We start from the raw sequence: 22,109 nt of genomic DNA, 5'->3' as shown, positions 1-22,109 counted from the left end.
GGAGCATTACCACATGATACCATTAAAATATGAAAGGATGATAACTTAAAAGATATGAATTGCTTCCAACGTGTATTTATTAAAATGTTTTAATTGAAATGGAACAATCAAACATAGAACAATAGTTAAGTTAAATAAATAAAGTGACGTTTTAAAAAATCCAAGAAAAAAGTAATAGGACTTTTCAAATCGCAGCCTTTGCGATTTAGTAATCGCATTGTTTCAAATTTCGATTTGAAATCGATTAATCGTTAAGCCCTAGTTACAACACACAAATGGAAAAATCGCGATTCTATGGAAGTAATCGCACGTGTCAACCCATACGGTTTACCCGCATTCTTGTACAGGGAAATTGAGTTTTCAGGTCCATACGGCATACAGCCGTTTCATTACGGCCAAAACTAATATTTTGTTTATTTGTTTATTTTTCTCACATGGTGTTGGACCAGATGACGCCAAAAGGCGCACAACTCAAAGACATCTGGTCCAACACCATGTGAGACTAGGCTCTAAGAAAAGCTGTCTCGGGTGTGGACCAATCAATTTCAAGGACAGTGCATACATTATCAGAGTTGTGTTCTTTGTTTGCATTCCGACCGCAGGTATTGTGGTCAATGTAAACATGACTCCTTGTAAAAAAAAACGTGTCCGTTTTGTTGCCAGATAAAAGGGTAAAAAACAATTATCACATTTCAACATACATACTGTGAAGCACACAAATGTTGTGAAATTCCCTTCCCGTGCATATCGTGCTGTCCTTCCCTGGCCCGCCAGGAGAGGGCAGTACAGCAAGTGGACTAATCTCCATTTTTTTCCATCTGTACGGGGATAGAGTGACTCAACGTGGTTTCCCTGGATAAATACGTTATTATTAAAGTTAAATAAACCTGCCAATTATGAATGTATTTCGCTCCACGTGCTGGGAGCTTCTTCAGCAACCGAAATTGAGAACTGCGTAGAATATCGCAGTTCCTCAATACTGTAAGCTCCCCGCATAGTGGAGCAAAACGTCGGACATGAATCGTTTTTATTTGGCAATGAGAATTGTGTGCTTGCATTCGTGTTTGTTCTGCTTTTGCCCTGAGATCCACAACAACACTGTACAGGCACGTCTTGCTTACAAGATACGTTCAACGAACATTTATCATTAAGTGAATAATCGTTAAACTACCGTCGTTTCCCCAATGACTCCCACGTTAAAAGCTGCGTGACGTTTCAGCCCCAAAATATTCCACTCTCGAAAATTTTTTTTTAACGTGAGAAATACAATGAATAGTTTTAATACAAAGAAATAAAATATCAAATGTAACACTACATATGGAGAACCGCAGTGCTTGCCCCCCCCCCCCCTTCCTACCCATTGCAGTGCCACCACGAGACCCCGTTCCCCTTCACGGCAAATCCCACGCGCTCACGCAGCGCAGCGCAGTACAGCGGCAAACAAACAGCTGCAGGCCGTAGTGCGCCCCCTGCCGCCACTGAACACATTCGATCAATCGGTCCTCCGCTCGTTATGCGAACATATTTGCTTGTTTTGCGAACAAATTGGTCCAAAATACAGGGGCTTTTTTGGGTTAGATCGCGTAAATATAAATGTGTCGTTAAACCCGCCACCAACCGACAAAGCCAATTAGTAAGATTTGTCACCTAAACAGAACATGCCAATTCGTTACTAGCGTAGTGTAATAGCGCTGGCTGCTGTCCAGCAGCGGCAACTGCGGTGGACAAACAGTACACACGCCGGTGAGCATATACACGGGTGTGTCGGCAGGGCGGAGGAACTGGGGCAAGGGTCATGGAAGACCCCATCTGGAAGCTCCTGGAACCTGCTAGTGGGTTCGAGAAGGGAGGCGTGCCCAGGGCGGAGCCAGGCCACGCTGGGTAGCATAAAAGGAGCTGAGAGCGGGAGCTCAGGGCTGCCGGTTCTGGGAGTGGACTCGTCTCGTCGTCGCTGCCGTCATCACAAGATACTGCGCGGCCGGATAGTTGTTGGCTGTCTCCGTCAGCACCATTAGGGTTTCATGGTCAGGGTTGTGTTTAGGCTAGGCAAGACGACTAGGGAGAGCGTGAGGGCGAACCTGCAAAGTGTGAAGGTGTTCAAAAAGAAGGTGCCTCCTGCAAACTCTTGTCTCCGAAACGCTGGCACTTCACTAGTACAGCACACTGGTGTGTTGGAGAGCAAAGCCACACCATTAATCATCTGAGTATGACGTTTCGCTAGTAATTACAAATGGCCATTACAACTAGCTTTCTAATTGGCTGTGTCGGGTGGTGGCGGATTTAACTACACATTGAAATATTTACGCGATCTAACCCAATAAAACCTCTATTATGGATTACATTGGTCGCGAAAGCCTACCACGTGTTAACCAAATTGGTCCAAATTCAAATTGCTCATTGCGGTGAATTCTCGTGGAAAGTAGGTTCGTGAAGCTAGGCACGACTGTATTTGGCAATCCACGCGTGGATCGTGGTCCACGTATCGGTCACCACCGATGCAAACCAGCTTCCTGGAACAACCCCGTTTAGATTTGTTCTCGTTGTTGCACACTTCAGCAGTGGTGAGCAATTGCAAAATGTTACAGGTGTCCTCTCTCCTGTGTTGTGTGTGAAATAATTATTCTTGCAGTACTTCTGTAGCCTCAAGGCCAACTGGTATGGCGCGTTGAGATCTACGGATGAAATACACCTTCCAAATGTAATTATTAGTAGATTAGTAGTAGTAGTACACATGTATACCTAGAGCCAGCACCTGCATAAAAGTTCATTTCAATTACACCCTTCACATGGCCAACACATGTGCCCTCATGCGTGTGATATTTGCTCATGTTACATACGATTGACCTGTGTACTTCATTATTCTCACGAGAACATGTTAATCGTTTTCCGAGTCACAAAGAGGGCCCCCATGGGCATCGGTGTGAGTGAATACATGATGATGTTTCCCCCCTCCCCCCCCCCCGTATTTCAAGTGACGGGTAACAACAACAACAACAACATCATCGTTGAGATTATAATAATAGAGTTTTCCCCCTTTTTTCTGGCAACAAAACTGAAACCTTTTTACGAGGATTCATGTCTGCAATAACCACAATACTTGCAGTCAAATGCAAACAAAAAACACACTATGATAATATATGCATTGTCCTTGAAACTGATTGGTCCACACCAAGGGACGTTGAGATTGTTTTTCTTTAGCAGCTGCAGCAGCCACAAACGTCACACCTTCCAGCGCGCTTCAAGACCTGGCTTCTGGCTTCACCCGCGTGATTTGCAGCTCCGAGTGAGTCAGCGTGGATTGTTGTCTTGTAACTGTTCAGAAGAGCGAGTGGCCTGGCGTGTTGCGCGCTGCGGAGAGACGCTGTTTAGGAATGTCTTAGAACCCCCCCCCCCCCTCTGGCAAAGCGTGCAGGCCAGATGTGGCAGCTTTGCCCCCGGGGAGGACCTCACTGTCACGATGGATTGGGGGGCTTGGGGAGGGGGAGCCTCGTTGAACTTGCGCTGTCAGTCGGGATTCATCGTCACGTTCACAAAGCCCCAGCTTGAGGCTTGTTTTCTTGTTGTTTTGTTTTTACACATTTTTTTAAACGTTTTTTGTCGATTCGGTTCGGTGTTAGCTGTTTAAAGTTAAAGACTCGTTTGTTTGTTTGTTAGTATGCGATTTTTTTTGGACTCGTGGAGGGGAAAGTGATTGTATTTGGCGAGATGATGTTCTGAACAAAATTGGACTGATAATGGCCATTTTCTTTGCGTCTTTAGAATAAGGTAGTGAATCCAGTTTTTTCTGCATATTTTGTAGGCTTACTTTTAGTCTTTATAAAATCATCAAAAGCCATGACTGCTTGATGAAGACATTCCCAAGTGGTTGCCATGCATCGCGCTTCTCATGATTCAACATATCCAACTCCTGCTTCGAAGCAGTTCTAAAGAAATAGATAAAAAAAAACTAATTTCTTTAGAACTGCCTTTTGTGTTTCGCTTGTCGCCCTTCCCCGCACCTCCGATTAGCACGGTGGGCTACGTACGGTGCGAAAGAGGTTCGACATACACACACCTGATCACTTCATCTCTGAGGCGGTTCATCCTCTCACGCGTGACCCTAGCCTCCGTTGGTTGATAATCCATCATCGGTCTCGTCCATCAACCATCTCGTACCCCTGGGGCGACGTGCCCTAACCAAGCCCACTCTCTCTCAACAGTAAATATGATTCCGCTTCACATTGGCTCCCTGGTCCACGGAGGGGCACGGCTGAGTACAATTCTCAGTGTTGCCCCTCTGTTTTCTTTGTCAATGTCATGTCTCTGATCCGTGTGTCATAGAAGGTAATGCCACAGTGATTGAGCTCTTTATCCGTTAGACACGTTGGTTATTCGCCTTCATTGTCGAGATCAGTTTTCAAGCAGCACTCCCAATCTGCTGTCGCATTCCAGTTGCTTTCAACATTTTGTTTCTTCAATGATAGCCCCTTGTTAAACGTAATGTGATATGTGCTTATGTTGCGTTCCCCTTCAACAAACGTCTTCATTTGTTTGAACGGACTTGCTGCGTTTACAGACAATTAAAATATTATCTGCAAACGTATATTTTAATTGCCCTATGTTTTAAACTAATTAAAATATTGCGTGCGCTCGGACAACAAGCCATAAATATGTGAAAGTCGACCAAATGTACGAAGAAATTCACCAGCTTGAATGCAATGGTGAAACACATCACACTATCGTAAGGGGTGATGATTGCTGGAGTAGATAACAGGAGCAGAGACAAGAGGGTGATTGGTAAGTTTGGCATTACGGTGAGAAATGAGAATAAAGAATATGTACAATATTAGTTTTTGCAGACGTCAAAATAATATTATTTTTCAAAAAGGAACCCAGGGAATGAACGTGGAGGAGCGCGAATTGAAATGCGAGTAAGTGAATTGGTTTGATTGTCAGAGACAAAGCCCTCGGTTGTCTGAGACCTCTGTATCCTTCGCAAACTCAACAAAAGAAGTTGATCACAGGCCGCTATGATACAAGATGCACGTCAACATCGCCCCAGAAGAGAGGACAGAGATACTTACAGAGGCAAAAGCACGACGGTTAACGTATACACATATACTTAAGAAACGCAAGTCAACAGGTAGCTAAATTCATCTTCTTGGTTCTTTCGGTAAAGTCACGTAGAAGGGAAGTAATAAAATAATTTTCACGACGTTTCGGTCACAACGCAAGCAGCCGTCCTCAGGTGAAGAATGAAACACCACCAAGCTTGGAGCGTATATTTAAGCTGGGTTGGAGGGGGGAAGAAGAGCGCCTAAATATACGCTCCAAGCTTGGTGGTGTTTCATTCTTCACCTGAGGACGGCTGCTTGCGTTGTGGCCGAAACGTCGTGAGAATTATTTTATTATGTTTTATTTTTATTATTTTATTACTTCCCTTCTACGTGACTTTACCGAAAGAACCAAGAAGATGAATCCCTGCAGTCACGAAAGCTTTAAATCGAAAGGTAGCTAAATTTTACACGAATTTACTCCAACTCTAATTGCCTAGAGAAGCAAACTTATAAAATGGATGTCACTATAATATTTAAATAATGACATGATTGAATTTGTATTTTGAGTTTTAGTTTTTAAAAATTACGTACATTTGTTGTGCCATGTTCCGATAAAATTTGCTTATTCCAAATACATTTACTAACATACAAAATATTTAATCCAGTAACAAAGTTTTTGTACATATTCAATTCTACTTTACCATAAGTCATCATCGACACATGAATATTTACTAATTTCAGAACTTTATTTATACTATTTTAAATACTTCTAGCAAATCTTCAATGTATTTGGTACAATATTTAAACTGGAAATCTATGATAAACCCATGTGCATATTTAGAACTTTCACCATATATATAAAATTGCCTTAATATTTTGTTTTGTGGTTGTCTATGTATGGTGAGAAAGACGTTAAACATACATACATAGACAAAACATAACCTTTTAGCCTTGTTTGGCTGAAATCTATATTTTACACATATATAATTCCGAGTAATAGAGGTTATTTTTAACTTTTGAATAGAAATGTATCCTAGTAAATCCTCTGTAAGTACCCTGTGTATTATAGCACTAACAGCACGCAAGCATGATGTCTTGTTTTATCACACAGTAGAGTGCAAATTGTTTGCCGACAGTGAACCTAAGTTATAATTTCCCAACAAAAATGTAATACAATATTTAACGTTTTCAGATTGCAGTGTATAAATGTGTTACATTCTGAATACTTAACAAAATTTAACACTTTGAAAAAAGCGTCTTTATTTATATTTCACTTGTCAGTATTTAATCTCTGTTTTTAATACTCTTGTAATTTTAGACGAGTATATTTCAAATGTATATTTGACATTGTGATATGTCTTAAAAATAACTAGATTTCATAATTTGGGTCGTTGTAGAGAACATAAATAACAAAATAAATCTGCAATGTCTCCTTCACATATCCGTCTCGATATTTCTAAAACAACCCATCAGCACCAAGAAACAACATACCGGGTATGATTCACATTTCTAAACAGTTGTTTGTGAACAATTTTATTTTCGGTGCCACTTTCATTACCGTCGGCTTAAGTACGTTTCGTTTTACTACGTTGTATTCACAGCAATACCAGGAGGACATTAGGGAAGACGCGCACCCTAGATACGACGCGGGCTCAAAGAGCAATGAAAATTGGCCTCAAATAATAAGGGAGTGGGAGTTTGGAGGATTGCAATACTTATTGCAGACTTCGCTGTCCACCTCGGTTTGCGCCCTGTGAACTTAACTGCGTTTAATGACACGTGGTGCTATACCTCGGAAGCTGTGCCCTTAAAGTGGAACATTTTCAAACGTGTGCTTTACAACCAGGAGTGCTTTGCTGAGATGTGAGTGGAGCGAAACACAGTGATGCCGGGTGGCGGACTTGGCCGTATCGTCTTGCTCGCTGTGCGGCACCGCTGTGAGCTCTGGGCACGCTGCCGTACGGTTTTTTTTTATCTTTTATATTAAGTTCACTTGCTTGCTTGCACGCTTACGACCGTGCAAATCTTTCGGTCGTTTTTTAACCAACTTCCCGTGATCCAATCGAGCTGACATTTGGCACACAGACTCGTTGTGCGTGACAATTTATTTTCGTGAAAAAAATTCCAAAATGTAACACTTTTTAGGAAATGTATTTATTTATTTAATTACCAATTGCTTAATGGTGGCAGGCAATCATCTGACCCATATGTGGCAGCCATCTCAAGCCAGAGGACGAGAGGACTCTAGCCGCCAGTTTCAAAGACCAATGTGGGCTGGGTTGTGGCCCATTGAACACGCATATAAAGGATTTATAGTGAAAAACTTTGTTTTTACGGGTTAATTTTTCCCAGTGAAATTGCAAAAACGAGATGCCAATTCGTGGGCAATCCACCGAGTCGCCTAGCCGGTGACGACGCTGCAGCTCGTGGCGTAGCATCGTTGGCATGGGCGTGAGACTCTTTCAGAACCGCTTCGTGACGTTATTCACTCGCACCGTGGCTCTTAAAAATATGCAGTTACTTACCGACTTGTCAAAAGAATGCCTCTTCTTGTTATTTTGGTTTTCAGCTCCGGAGTTAAGATGTATAATGACCTCTTTCGGAATTTTGCCAGATAAATTTAACACCTCTGAAGTCATGCTTTGATAGGCTTTAACTTGAAAGTAACACTATAAGTATGTGGACAGAATGCCAAATGGGTGCATGAACTCATGTGTGTGGACCTTGGCGCAATATCTCCTCCTAAGCGGGTTAGTTTCTCACTGTACTCCTCCCACACGCAGAAAAGACATCAAACATAAATGGACAAATATCCCAATTCCGGACCCTTGTGAAAAATAATAGTCTATAGACTCGGAGAGGCTTTGATGGGCACATACAATTATTACTGGTAGGAACCTCCTGGTTACACCAGCCCACAGGGGATTATTGTGTCCGTCCGTCGTGCATCAAAAATGGAAGGGGTGGGGCTGGGTGGAGAGGGGAGGGGAGGGTGGGGAGGGGCTGGGTGGGGAGGGTAGCGAGGGGCAGGGTGGGGGTGGGAGGGGTGGGGCTGGGTGGGGAGGAGCTGGTCACCCCCACGGTCGTAAGCGCGCAAGCAAGCAAGTGAACTTAATATAAAGGATTTTAAAAAAATACCCCGATGATTGTACCCAGACAACGGTAACTTAATATGAACTTGGAAATTGCCCTGCAGAACCTCACTCAATCTGGTTTCAGTTGGCCCTCCTGTTACTGATATTGGTGATGCTCGTTGAGGGCCTTCACCTTGTCCTTCGGATCATATACCAAGAGTGCCGTCTGTGTCGTGTTGTCAAATAAAGGCACCATGATGAACTATTTTTCAGGGCAGTGGAATTCTCTATGTGTGGAGAACGACACGCGAGCATTGACATCACGGAATATTTCCTGAGATCCCTTCAAGTGACCCCTGGTACTCAGGGCAGCACTTTCTCTCATACCCTGGTGCAGAGTAATGTCTGTGGGATGATAGTCAAGCTAATATTTTTTGAATTCTCAAAGCTGGAAATTTTAATTAGCCAGATTAATTTACGGAACCAAATTTTATGATGGCTTTTTGCGGAGTGATTTGTGATCAGGCGCAGACCATCAACTCGCTACACTTGAGAATCAAGGTTATACTGGTAGAAACCTCCTAGTTACACCAGCCCACAGGGGATTATTGTATCCGTCCGTCCATCGTGCAGGGAGGGGCTGGGTGGGGAGGGAGGGGCTGGGTGGGAGTGGAGGGTGAGAAGGGGCTGGGTGGGGACGGTGAGGCTTGGGTGGGGGGTGGGAGGACTGGGGCTGGGTGGGGAGGGGCTGGTCAACCCGTGGTGCCCTTATAAAACTCAACGTTTAACCTACTCACGCCGGCTTGTGCCCGCCCTCACAGTCGGCCATATTTGCGGCATACAACACACCGCCGTTGACCCTGGCCATTGACCGAGCAACCCAACGTTCCTACCAGCTCCCTCCGCAGGAATGTGTTTAGTCATCAGCAGCATCAGTAGCAACTGTGTGCAATCCACTGCTGGATGAAGGCCCCCCAAGTCATCACTATTTCCCACAATCCTTCCAAAGTAACAATATAACCACTAGGGGTCGGCACGGTTTGGCTCAAACCACCAAACTGCGGTTTGAACCGAACCAAATCGGTTTGGTTTGGCTCTGTTTGAACTGGTTCGGTTTGGTTTGGGGCTACGAAAACCGACTCGGTTTGGCTCGGACAGGGTGGAACCGGCTCAAACTAGTTTGGTTGGTTGTAAAGGCGACACGAAAGGACATGCTGTAGTTGCCTTTGCCTGCGAATTCACTTTGCAATTGCATCTCCATGGCTCGAGCGGCTCAAGACGGCGCCATCCCCGGCGGCTCCAGCATCACAAGGTATCTCATCCACGACGTGGAAGAGACCAAACACGCCGGTAGCGACGAGGAGCCGATGGCGAGCGAACGTGAGAGCCCGGACGCCACGCGCGGCGACACGCGGCAGAGCCTCATGCGCACCCTCGGCGCCGCAGCGCTGCAGACCGCGACGCAGCCCAAGCCCAAGAAGGCCCGTGTGTCCCGAGCGCTGTGGCACGACGAGTACTTTGAGACGAGCCAGGCCGCGGGCGACGTGCAGAGCCGGACCTGCAAGATCTGCACCCTCCAGTACGCGGGCTCCACCTCCTCGGGCACCCGTATCAAGCATCTCAAGACCCATGGGATCGTCGACCCCGAGTCGCCCACGGTCGTCACGTCGCCGCCGACGGGGAAGGGTTTGCTCGTGCAGTCCAAGATGGCCACGCCCATGTCAGCGCACGCGAGCAAGGCCATGGACAGCTTTGTCGCCGAGTACATCGCGACGAGTGGTCTAGGCCATAAACACGTAACATCGGATCCCTTTACGACTCTTCTTCAACGAGCTGCCCCAGGTTACGAGCCCAAGTCTGAGCGCACGGTCAAGCGCCGCATGCTCGAGATGTATGTCGTCCTCAAGCTACTCGTGCTACAGTACTTTACTACTTTTGGCTCTTGCGTCTCCTTGACCTACGACGGTTGGACAAACGACGCCATGACCGGCTTCTTCTCGGTCACCCTCCACTGGATGGACCCGGCGTCGTTCTCCATGTGCAACTGCATCATTGACTTCTTTTGGGTGGCCCCGGGCGAAGGCATGGGCAAGCGCATGGCGCAGCGCCTGCACGAGCTGCTCGACGACTTTGGCGTGTGGCCGCGCCTGCTCGCCGTCGTCACCGACAGCGGTTCTGACGCCGTCGCATCCGCCAAGTCCCTCACGCTCCTCGAGGGGAGCAACCTGCGCTCGACGTGCTGCTTGCGGTGCATCGCGCACTGCGTCAACCTCGGCGTCAAGGCCTCATTCGGCACGTTCGAGACACTGCTGCGCAGCCTCCGCGCGACGCTCGGCGCTATCCGCAAGAGCAAGACGAAGAGGGCGGCCTACACGTCGCTCGCGCGGCACTACCTCAAGTGCCCGCTGCAGCCGCCTTGCCTCGACGTGGTCACACGTTGGGGTAGCACGTACGTGATGCTCACGGCGTCGCTAAGGCAGCGCCAAGTGATCGACGCCATCTGCCTTGAGCCCGGCTGGTCGCGGAGCCAGGCCGGCTTGTCGGACGAGCAGTGGGAGCAGGCGGCGCTGCTCTGCCAGTTCTTGGAGAAGCCGGCGGCCATCTCCGATGCCATGGGCGCCGAGGAGTACTGCACCATCTCGAACGCCATCACGGCGCAGGAGGCTCTCTTGAGCCACTGCATGACCCACCGCCCGAGTCCTCATGTGGTCGTGAGCTCGGCCGCCGTGACCATCTCCGACTACATGGTCAAGTACAGCGACCTTCTCTCGTCCGAACCAAGCCGCGTCGCCCGCTTTCTCGACCTGCGCCACCCCAAGCCCGCGGCCTCGAGCACCGAGTACAGCAATATCAAGGACATGATGACGGACATTCTCAACCAGCGCTACCCAGCGTTGACGACGGACGCGGCGCCGAAGGCGGCGCCGCGTGGCGGCATTAACATCCTCTTTGACATGGTCTACGCGCCCAACGCTCACGACGGCGCCGCCTCCGAGGTCGACCGCTTCCTGCTTGAGCCGACTCAGGACCTGAGCATGGACGTCGTCGAGTGGTGGAAGCTGTACGGCGGCAAGTACCCGCGCCTGCGACGCGTGGCCCTCGACTATTTGCCTATCCCGGCGTCGTCCGTGCCCTCCGAGAGAGCAAACTCGGCCGCCAAGCGCTCCTTTCTCGACCGACCAAACCTGCACAAGTGCACGTTCAAGGCCGAGATGTGTGTGCGCTCGTGGGCGCGGATGTTGCCTAGTGTTGGGGTTTCACTGCCATTGAACTACCACACTGCGTTCAAGGACATTGGGCGTGCCAAGCTTGAGGAGATGGCTGTGGACGACATCGTCGTCCAGTACTTGCTAGTGAATCTCAATATGAAGAAAGCCTGCGTAGAAATTAGCGATTAATACACTTGATATTTGTATTGAATGCGAATATTGTTTGCCGCGCATCTTTTCGGTTCAAGCCAACTCAAGAGGTTTGGTTTAGCTTAGTTTGGTTTGGTTTTGGTTTGGTTTGGTTCAGTCGTCGCTGGTTTGGTTTGGTTTGCTCAATTTTAAACCAGTTTGAGTCGGTTCAAACCGTGCCGACCCCTAATAACCACCAGCATCTGACTCAAATGTGGGAACGTAGCATGAGCATGTGGGCAACTCAACGTTTTAGTGTTTTATTCATGTGTGCGTTTTAACACGTTATGGGTAACACAGCAAATGGCGTAGTAATTCAGTAATAATCAAGCACGAAAATAAAGTGACTCAGTGTGCTGGTGAAACATCGACGAATTGTATAACCATGTTTGCTCACAGTTTGGGGGTAGTGATTCGATTCAGGCATCGGTTTTAGTTTTCTTGTTACAGCCTAGGTTGTCGTTTTTCTTGTTTAGTCTGTATCTTTGTGCAGGTTTTGTTCAAAAACGACAACGAGAATTATTTGTTTTCACACAAAGGCCCTTCCTGTATGCTTGGGCACATCTGAACGAGTTACGTAACTTCTAATCTCAATCCATTTGAAAGGGCACCCCCAGCAGTAGCTGTCTCTGTGGCCAAAAGGTGACTCGGCGCCTGGCCTGCAAACAGGCATTAGTCTCTCACTGGATTGTGATTTATGTATGTTGAACTTTTTTCGCACCGTACGTACCCGACCGTGCTAATCAGAGGGGACGAGTGCGGTGTATGATCCAAATTGAGCGTAAAAATGTAAAACTGGCACATCAATTGCCATTTTGTGAGCGTAACAATTGATTTTAATGAGCTGCTTAAACATCTGCTAATTTGTAATATATATCAACACCATACGCGTGTGTGTGTGTGTGCATAGATGGAATGTCTACTCTCCCAGCTATGCGCTGTAACGCGGTTGACTCACTGGGCGCGAGACGTGCGGTCGCAGATGCGTTTGGACGCGACTCTTCACGCTGCCCTGCCTCGCGGGGTTGTGGGTGTTGCTGATAAGGTGGCACCCTTCTCCCCCCACCACGACCACCACCCCTATTTCACGAACGCAAACCGCACTCGTGTACTCCGTGTGGCATCGGTGCGTGAAAGCCATTTCACGAATGTGCTCCGTCAGCAAGGAGCCGCTCGCCTGATCGTCTTCTTCATCATCACCATCATCATCATCCCGCGCCTCCGATCAGCGTGGTTGTCTGCGTACGGTGCAAAAGAAGTTCGACGTACACACATGCGTCATCATTATCATCGTTAGCCATGGTCTATTCACTGCCGGATGAAGGCATCCCAACACCGTCACCATCCCTATTAAGTCCTGCAATGTTCACAATCGAGCTCACTCCTGCACACGAACTGACTCATCCCTGGTGTGCCACTGCTGATCTACGTTACCTCCTTTGGCTGACATTCTGACACTAGTCTTGTCCGTCATCTCTTCTAGTGATATGTCCTGCCAAAAAGCCCACTTAACCTTTTTAAACAGTCACTATATCTCGTATTTATTGCCTGATCCACGTGTTGGTTTTTTCCGTCGGTCGGTGTAATTCTCAGTACGTAACCCTCCGTGCTTTGCGCAATTTTTCAGCTTTTGTTCCATTTCCTTTGTCAGTATCCTCGGCAGGTGATGCACACTGATTGTAAGCATCCTCCTTAGTACATATGGAAACATTGCGTTCCATTATCAAGTTCACTTTTTCAAAACCACGTCAAACTGTTATTATCGTTCCCCTCTTTTATTGAATCGTTTTTGACTGTGGTCTGCTGTCAACAACGCAAGTCTGTGTGTGGACGAGGGCTGAACGATTAATCGATTTCCAATCGAAATCGCAATTTGAAACAATGCGATTAGCAAATCGCAAATGCTGCGATTTTTGCGATTTGAAAAGTCCTGTTACTTTCTAAATTGAATTGTTTCATTTTTTATTATTATAACTTTATTTAACTTAACAATTGTTCTATCTTGATTTGATCTTGATTTGAAGCTTTCGTGACTGCAGGAATCCATACTCTTTGGTTCTTTCGGTAAAGTCACGTAGGTAGAAAAATAATAGATCACGACGTTTGGAGCGCAACACAAGCAATCGTCATCAGGTGTTTGATTGTCTATTTCAATTAGAACATTTTAATAAATGCATGTTGGAAGCAATTAATTTATTTTAAGTTCTCATCCTTGCATTAGAATATACAGTATACAGCAGTTCATAGTTTGATGGTATCAGGTGGTAATGCTCCATCACATGTTTTAAATCTATTACACAGTGAATATTGAACTGAAGCTTGACTTTTAAAAATGTAATCGCAGATCAAATCGCAATGTCAGAGAAATCGCAATTAGATATTTTCTCCAAATCGTACTTGCAGTAACTTGCAGGGGCCACCTCATAGATACGTGAGTCACACACAGGACAAATCGAATTAAAACTTTTTATTTTTATTTTACCAGGTAAGGTCCGCTGAGCTGTATTGCTCTTTCTTCAGAAGCGAACTGGACAAAAATGATAGCGCAACAAAGTGGCTTATTACGTGGAAATTGATCGCAGCAAAATTATATAAACGCATGCTTCTAAATGTGGAAGAGAAAAACCGGAGGACCCGGAGAAAATTCCACTCAACCACAGGGAGAGAGACACCACAAACTCCAAATATACAGGCGTAAGGGTCGGGATCGAACCCATGACCTCCTGCATACCAGGCAAGAAAGATAACATTTCTCCACCGTGGTGAGATTCATCCCGGGATAGAATTAAATTACGGACAAGCCAACGAGAGGGAGTTGAAGAATCTTGGCGCGTTGCATAAACACGAATCCGGGGTGAGCGTGCACGCCGCACACACAAAAGCGCGCTTCTCTCGCGGACAAAATAAAACCGCCGCTCCGTGAACGTGTCGCGCGAGCCGCGGGCCGCTCGAACTCATTGGAGGCGGTCAATCTCTCCGCCTCAATGCGGCAGCGGGTGTTTTGACTTTTTGTTCATGAAATAATTGAATGCAGAGTCGCGAAAGCGTGGTTGTCGCGTGACGAGGCGTCGATGCACAACGGGCGCGGTAGCGCGGCGCAGCACGGCGACTCCCCGCGAGTTCACATCTCCCACGCCCACGGTGGCTGAAGCGCACCAATCTAAAAGCATTCCACCGTCAATGTTATGAGTTGCTGCCTTACAACTGAGACGATGCAAAGGGCCAAGGTTTCATGCGCCTTACAATACGTAGAGTAATGAGAGGGCGTTAATATTGTACAATAGTTGGAGGAGCCAACGTTTAAATGGTTAGAAGGTCAGCAGTTCTTCCAACTTCCCTGGGCTGTGAGATGGCTAGGAGATGGCAGTTACAGCAAGTGGGATCGTGAACCCATCTGTGTGGATGAGTGAATGTTTTCTTTACTCCCGCCACTCCGATTTTCTCTCACGAACAAACCACTAGATTAAAATGAATTGACCAAACATCCCAATGCAGGACTATCCTAAATTAGAGAATTTTCTAGATAATTAATGGCATTATTATCATCTTACAATGTTGTACCTTTATCACAGGATATTTGTATATTTAAAAAATGTATGAACAGGTATATATTACCAAATATTAGTTTAATAGTAATTTTTAAACAATGTAGAATGCTTTAATTGAAAGCATTGAAATCGGTTATTCCAACCAACTTAAATATTTGTCCTCTCATTACAAATGTATTTGGGTGGCCAGGTGGCTGAGAGATCATAGGATCAGAGTGCTGAGCTGGCACTGTTGAGATCCTGGGTTCGAATCCAGGCAGCAGCTGCCTGTGTAACACATTCCTGCGGAGGGAGCTGGTAGGGACGTTGGGTTGCTCGGTCAATGGCCAGGGTCAACGGCGGCGTGGTGTATTCCGCAAATATACCCGACTGTGAGGGCGGACACAAGCCGGCGTGAGTAGGTTAAACGTTGAGTTTTATAAGGGCACCACGGGGTGACCAGCCCCTCCCCACCCAGCCCCAGTCCTCCCACCCCCCACCCAAGCCTCACCCTCCCCACCCAGCCCCTTCCCACCCTCCACTCCCACCCAGCCCCTCCCTCCCCACCCAGCCCCTCCCTGCACGACGGACGGACGGATACAATAATCCCCTGTGGGCTGGTGTAACTAGGAGGTTCCTACCAGTATAACCTTGATTCTCAAGTGTAGCGAGTTGATGGTCTGCGCCTGATCACAAATCACTCCGCAAAAAGCCATCATAAAATTTGGTTCCGTAAATGAATCTGGCTAATTAAAATTTCCAGCTTTGAGAATAAAAAAAATATTAGCTTGACTATCATCCCACAGACATTACTCTGCACCAGGGTATGGGAGAAAGTGCTGCCCTGAGTACCAGGGGTCACTTGAAGGGATCTCGGAAATATTCCGTGATGTCAATGCTCGCGTGTCGTTCTCCACACATAGAGAATTCCACTGCCCTGAAAAAGAGTTCATCATGGTGCCTTTATTTGACGACACGACACAAACGACACTCTTGGTATATGATCCGAAGGACAAGGTGAAGGCCCTCAACGAGCATCACCAATATCAGTAACAGGAGGGCCAACTGAAACCAGATTGAGTGAGGTTCTGCAGGGCAATTTCCAAGTTCATATTAAGTTACCGTTGTCTGGGTACAATCATCGGGGTATTTTTTTTAAATCCTTTATATTAAGTTCACTTGCTTGCTTGCTTGCGCGCTTACGACCGTGCAAATCTTTCTGTCGTTTTTTAACCCACTTCCCGTGATCCAATCGAGCTGACATTGTGCACACAGACTCGTTGTGCGTGACAATTTATTTTCGTGAAAATTTTTTTCCAAAATTTTCCACTTTTTAGGAAAAATACATTTTCACTAACACAATCATATATTTTTCCTAAACACAGAAAATTATTCAAGAAAACAACAAAAATGTACAATATAAACAATCATACAAAAACTGAAAACCTTATAATCCTTATATACGACTTTCCTCATATTTAATTTAAAATACCAATGTGAAAAAAATGAAACTCTTACTCAAGAAAAACAGAAATGAATAATAAAATAAAACCGATGCCACGCATATACAGGATTTATAGTGAAAAACTTTGTTTTTACGGGTTAATTTTTACTGGCTTATGCTGATTATCATTGTCATCCGCCTTGATTCAAGCGTCGAATGGTTCACAGGGCTATACCTAATAAATGAACTTGAACTTGATCTCTCCACTGCTAGATAGAGGCATCCCCAAGTCGTTGCATTCCTGCACCGTCTCGCAATGCACCGATGGATTCGCTCCATCTCCACGGTGGCCGTTCTCTCTCTCTCTCAGTCATGGTTTCCCCTCCCACTGGCTTGCGGCAACAATATTAGATATTAATTCGTAACACAATTTATTGAAATAGACCAGAAGACAATGTTTTATGGAGGACTCTTCACTCTGCTGAATGTGATCTGTTTAGCAACTCCTCCCAGGATGCTCCTCATAATTATAGGGCCGGTGTTAGTATGGGCATTAAATTCAGTTAACGGTTACGTGACAGAATGGCACAAAAGTAGATCGTAAAACTCTGCTTGTGCACATCTCGTGCAGGCCAGGACCAGTTTCACGTTTGGTTCGGATAAATGCGACGACTGTGTCTACCTGCATAACTGTCGGTGGGATATGCAAGGAATTGCACATGGAGGCCGACGGGCAAGCAAGAACAGTGCTGCAAATACCAGCTTCAGGGCCATTCGTCCATATCTGACGATGTGTTGTTTTTTTGTCTTAGACACTGCAACGCCCCCCCCCCCCCCCATTTTTTTGCCAAGGAGCCACATTTCACTCTCGTTCCCGGATGAGTGACAGTCGCGAGCGTTAAACCCCATCGTTTTTGTTTGTTTGTTGTTTTAGACCCAATTATTGAAATTCGTAGATTTTTTTTGGTTTGCACGTGTGCATATCGAGGTGGCGGATGCGGCTTTCGACTCGGGAGACGTGTGAGTGAACCGGCGCGGGGACAGGTGAGAATGCGCACTCGCTGCGCCACCTCGTGCAGCTCCGTCGTTTTTGCGCTCTCAATATCCGCAGCTTTCTTAGAATGCCACGTGCATTCTGACGAGCGAGGCCGACGCCACGCGCTCGTTGCGCTTATTGTGCTTGTTGGACAAATTGTACTCTGCATCCGCAGCATGGTCTCCCCGAGTCTCTGCCGCTCTCCGTGAACCATGGCCGACCTGGATAAAGCGCTACAGGATCTCCGGCTCTTTGTTCAGTCCGGTACGCGTGATCCACGGCGGGCGAAGGCGCGCACCACCGCCCGGTTTGCAAGTTCCTATTAACACTGCTCTGCTGGGTTTTCACGGCTCTCGGACGGACTTGCGGGCTGTACCCGCGTGTTGTTCGCCGTGATGTCCGACTTTCTGTTCCGCGAACAAAATATTGTCAGAGTTCCTGTTCAGGTTGGTCTCCCAGCGATTGTCAGCAAGCCTCGTCGCTTAGCTGGTTAAATAATTATAAAAATATCAAAACATCTCTGCGTGTAATTGCACGGTCCTCCTGCGATTGTGCTTTGATTTCATACAGGGTCTGCAGCACCAGGGCAAACTGGGAGGACAACCATAATTCAGACTTCAGAAGGTGAGCTGTGCGCTTCACCACACGCTTTTAAGATGTAATTCAACAAATTAGAGTGACAAAGGGATGATGACACTAGTTACATGAGAGGTCTATCCATATGATCTGTTATGCATTTTCAAGAGTCTGTAACTGCCACCGTAAAATTTTTATTTCTGTTGTTTATGTCTTTTTTCAATTGGTTCTAACTGTGTTACCGGCATCATGTCACGATGGCACTGCGTTACTGGCATCATGCCATGATGGTACTGTGTTACTGGCATCATGTAATGATGACACTAAGCATCTATTCGGAAATCGCAACGAGAAGTGCGATCCGACCAGTGGGAGAAAGGGTGCCAAAGAGATTGTTTGACAGAACTTCTAAAAAATCCCTAAAAGTGGCCTTCCCACCGACTCTTGTCTTGAGACGGTCACGTGACATTATACATTTCGGAATTGAAATGTATCCACATGAAAGCGCAGAACCAATTTCACGTGTGCAGTGTTTTTGTGTGGTCATTGGTGACCAGGCTGATACTCGGGTTTAGTCATGGGCAAGTTGAAACCCAGGATACAACTCCAGGCTCAACAACCGTGCTGGCTCTGTACTCTGACCTCTGAGCCTCCCATCCATCTCGATCACCACCATTTCATGAAGGCCACAGGTGGTGTGACAAGAGGTAATGTGGGAAAAACCCCACGGGAGACGCGATTTCATCCCGCTTGGATGTTTTTTTTTGTATCTTTGGCCGGTGACGCATGTGAAGAAGAACCGTGTCCATGACTCAGAGTGCTCAGGGCCACGTTCCTACTCAGTCTCGACGCCGTCAGTCATCCTGGCACAATATATCATGGCACCTTACTGGACATCTGTGGAAAAGAGCTTCATGGCTCCTTGGATTTCTCCAGTCTAAATAAAGATTCTGATATAAAACCCATAGCCGGCTCCTCTGTGCTCCCGGGCTGACACTGAGCTAAGGTACAAGCAAATAGAGCGTGCGGATAGACATTTAATTCAGTCGATGCGAGTCACCATGATCATCATTAGCCATGAGCGATCCACTGCTGGATAAAGGCCACCCCCTGCCGCCGCCAGCCTTTGGAAACAGCGATCCATCTGGCACTCGCACGCGAGCTGATTTCATCGCTCCATCTCAATGCAAGTATCTGAATATTAATTGGACGGTGTGACATGTCATCTGACAATATAGTTCGCTTTTATGTTGGGGTAAAGTTATAATCAATAGCAGCGATATACCTTTTTTGAATAAACGTGTAAAACGAGACAAATGTTTTTTTCTCGATGTACTAGATGAATGCAGTCCATCAATCACGCATCTATCTACACATTTGTATCATGCTGTGCACATGAGCACAACAGCCAGATGTTTCCTTGAACCATAAATGCATCAAAGGGGTGCGATTGGAGGAATCCACAGCCGGGAGTGAGAATGTTGGAGAGTGAACCCACAACATTTACAATTGTGGGTTGTTTCTCCAACACACCGGTGTGCTGAACTAGTAACGAATGAGCCTGTTTTGTTAACGTGACAAAACTTACTAATTGGCAGTGTCTGGTGGTGGCGGGTTTAACGATACATCTATATTTATGCGATCTGACCCAAAAAAACCTCGTATGGATAATATTGGTGGCGAAATCCTTCCTGTTAAGCTGGGAGCGGGAATGTCAATTAGTGCTGCGATGTTTGCCGTTAATATTAATCATCCCTCTACATCTAAAGTCTCAGCTGCGTTGTGCTTTAGATAAGTCCAGGAGATTAATACATTGGGCAAAAATGTAAACTAATGACTGTTAATTTCCTCCCGTTAAGCGTAAAGAGCAAGGAAACTAAAACGAGTGCAGGCTTCATCACAACGACACGCGTGGATGTTCATTGATCCTATTTGCTGTACTGATTTTCAGTCGAGAAATGTGCTGGTTATTGGATGGTGATTTGGAACACGCTCGCTGATATGAATGTACAATGAGGATCTTTCGAATTGAAATTTAGTTTAAGTTCGGATTTTCATTAATATATTTTTACTTCAAATTATTGTATTTTGTCTTCTCTAGCGGATCCATCGGCACGCATGATCAGCCAAAAATCCAACAAGAAGATTTCATTCGAAGGCCTGAGCGTGTCTGGATCAGGTATTTGTGAACCCCGCAAATGTATATTCTTTGGGTCTTTCGGTAAAGTCACGTAGATAGGTTCAAATAAAATAACAAAAAACGACGACGTTTCGACCGCTTGTGTTGCGATTGAAACGTTATTATTATTGAACGTGACTTTACCGAAAGACCCAATGAATATGAATCCCTGCAGTCACAAAAGCTTTAAGTCAAGATTTTACCTGCAAATGTAAATCAACTTTAACGTGATAGCACGTATGATTTTTTTATTTTCTTTCTTAAAGTGAATCTGTTTAAATTTGTTTAAATGCGAAACGTAAAATACGATCCAGAAATACCCCGATCAATATTTGTTGGCGAATTCTTCGGCTAGCCCACAAAAACCACAGATATGCAGTAGCAGCAGCAGCAGCAGCAAATAAACACGCTGGGTTTTTTTCCCCCCCGTAAGATACACCTGCTGCCTCGGGCGGGTCGAGTGTCCTGCGCAGATAACTCTGAGGACACGCAAGAAAAAAAATCAAATCACCTGTCAAAAAAAGCACACCGTTAATAGAGGAATTTGCGAAGGTGGAAAGCGGCACGTTTGACGTCCGTGGTTTTTGCGGCGTGTCGCTCGGAGTCAAATTCATTCCTCCATCATCGTCGCCGTGTCCTCCTCCTCCAGGGGCTCAGGTGACGGCTGGGGGGGCGGGGGGCTCGCAGCACACCGACCTTCTCATCCTGGAGGAGGGTGACCTGGCTGCGTCCGGCTCCGCCGGTCTCTCTCAGTCGTCTTCTGCGTGGAGCTCCGGCGGCGGCGGGTTGCTGCTGAGCTTTGACTCGGTTGGTGCGGGGGCCGGGGGTGGCCTTGCCGAACGAGCGATCTACGAAGAAGTCCGCTACGGCGGCGCTGACGGGGAAGCCCAGGGCTTCACCACGGCGGGCCGACAGGTGGAGACCGCCTGGTCCTCGGGGCGTGGAGGAGGTTTCGTCTCGTCGGGAGCAGCGGCAGGTGGCGAGGTGCTGGCGAGGGACCGGCTGGATCTGTCTTCGGGGTCTTCGGGTCGCACGTTCGCCGGCGAGGTGAGAGGCGGTGAGTCCGGCTCTTTCTCCTACGCTCACTCAACGTCCGACGCGCAGCTCATTGGGGGTGGAGGCACCAAGGTCGTTCATTCTACCACGACGAGCGGCGGAGGTGGTGGAAGCTGGTGGCGGAGGCGGCGGTGGTGGTGGTGGTGGAGGGGCCGTGGGCCAAAGTGTCATCCAGACCACGACCAAACGAATCGAGCACGGCCCCGTTGTGGGCGCGACCTTCAGCACCGGCAGCCGAGGAGGAGGTGGCGAGGTGACTCATCAGTCATCTCTGGTGTCCGGTCCGAGTCGTGGTCAGTCGGGGACTCAGGTCACCAGCCGCGCCGTGGAGAAGACAGGTACACGGGGGTGGTGGGGCTCTCTACAGCAGAACCTTTAATCGTTCCTCACCACTTCTCACCATCAGCCACATCGCACGTCACAGCTCACCCTGACACCCTTGATATTAACATAACTGGGTATTGCATGCGCGTTCGTGACATTGCAAAATCAACGTGTGCACAGCATTTATCTGCATTCGCAATGTAATTTTACATAAAAAATTGCAATTTGTATTGATAAAGCATATTAAGGCGTTCTTGCCATTTTTACCATTTATGTACGTAATGTTTAGTGAGGAGGTTGTGGGCTCTCCGTCCGGACCAACATCATCCAACAGTATTTTTATTTTATTTAAGAAGGCACAGCTGTGGACCATATTTAAACATTATTGGCCTCATCAACAGTGTGCAGGCTTGTTGAACAAATGCTGATGGCTTGTCAGATTTGACTGGCAAGCGCGCT

At 46.9% G+C, this 22,109-nt stretch overlaps 1 protein-coding gene across 1 annotated transcript in view; it reads left to right on the top strand.

The window, feature by feature from the left end:
* Positions 1 to 17,323: 17,323 nt before the first annotated feature.
* Positions 17,324 to 22,109, top strand: part of LOC133343480 (collagen alpha-1(XVII) chain-like) — a 48,129-nt gene continuing 43,343 nt past the window's right edge. Inside the window, 6 exon segments of the mRNA XM_061553131.1 lie at positions 17,324 to 17,523; positions 17,691 to 17,779; positions 18,086 to 18,139; positions 20,193 to 20,270; positions 20,920 to 21,452; positions 21,454 to 21,664. Coding sequence (XP_061409115.1) covers positions 17,728 to 17,779; positions 18,086 to 18,139; positions 20,193 to 20,270; positions 20,920 to 21,452; positions 21,454 to 21,664 — 928 coding nt within the window. The 5' untranslated portion in view covers positions 17,324 to 17,523; positions 17,691 to 17,727.

This window comes from Lethenteron reissneri, chromosome 17, assembly GCF_015708825.2.
Source record: "Lethenteron reissneri isolate LAM-NWPU_2019-01 chromosome 17, ASM1570882v1, whole genome shotgun sequence".
NCBI lineage: Eukaryota > Metazoa > Chordata > Hyperoartia > Petromyzontiformes > Petromyzontidae > Lethenteron > Lethenteron reissneri.
This window is presented reverse-complemented; position numbering and strand designations above follow the sequence as displayed.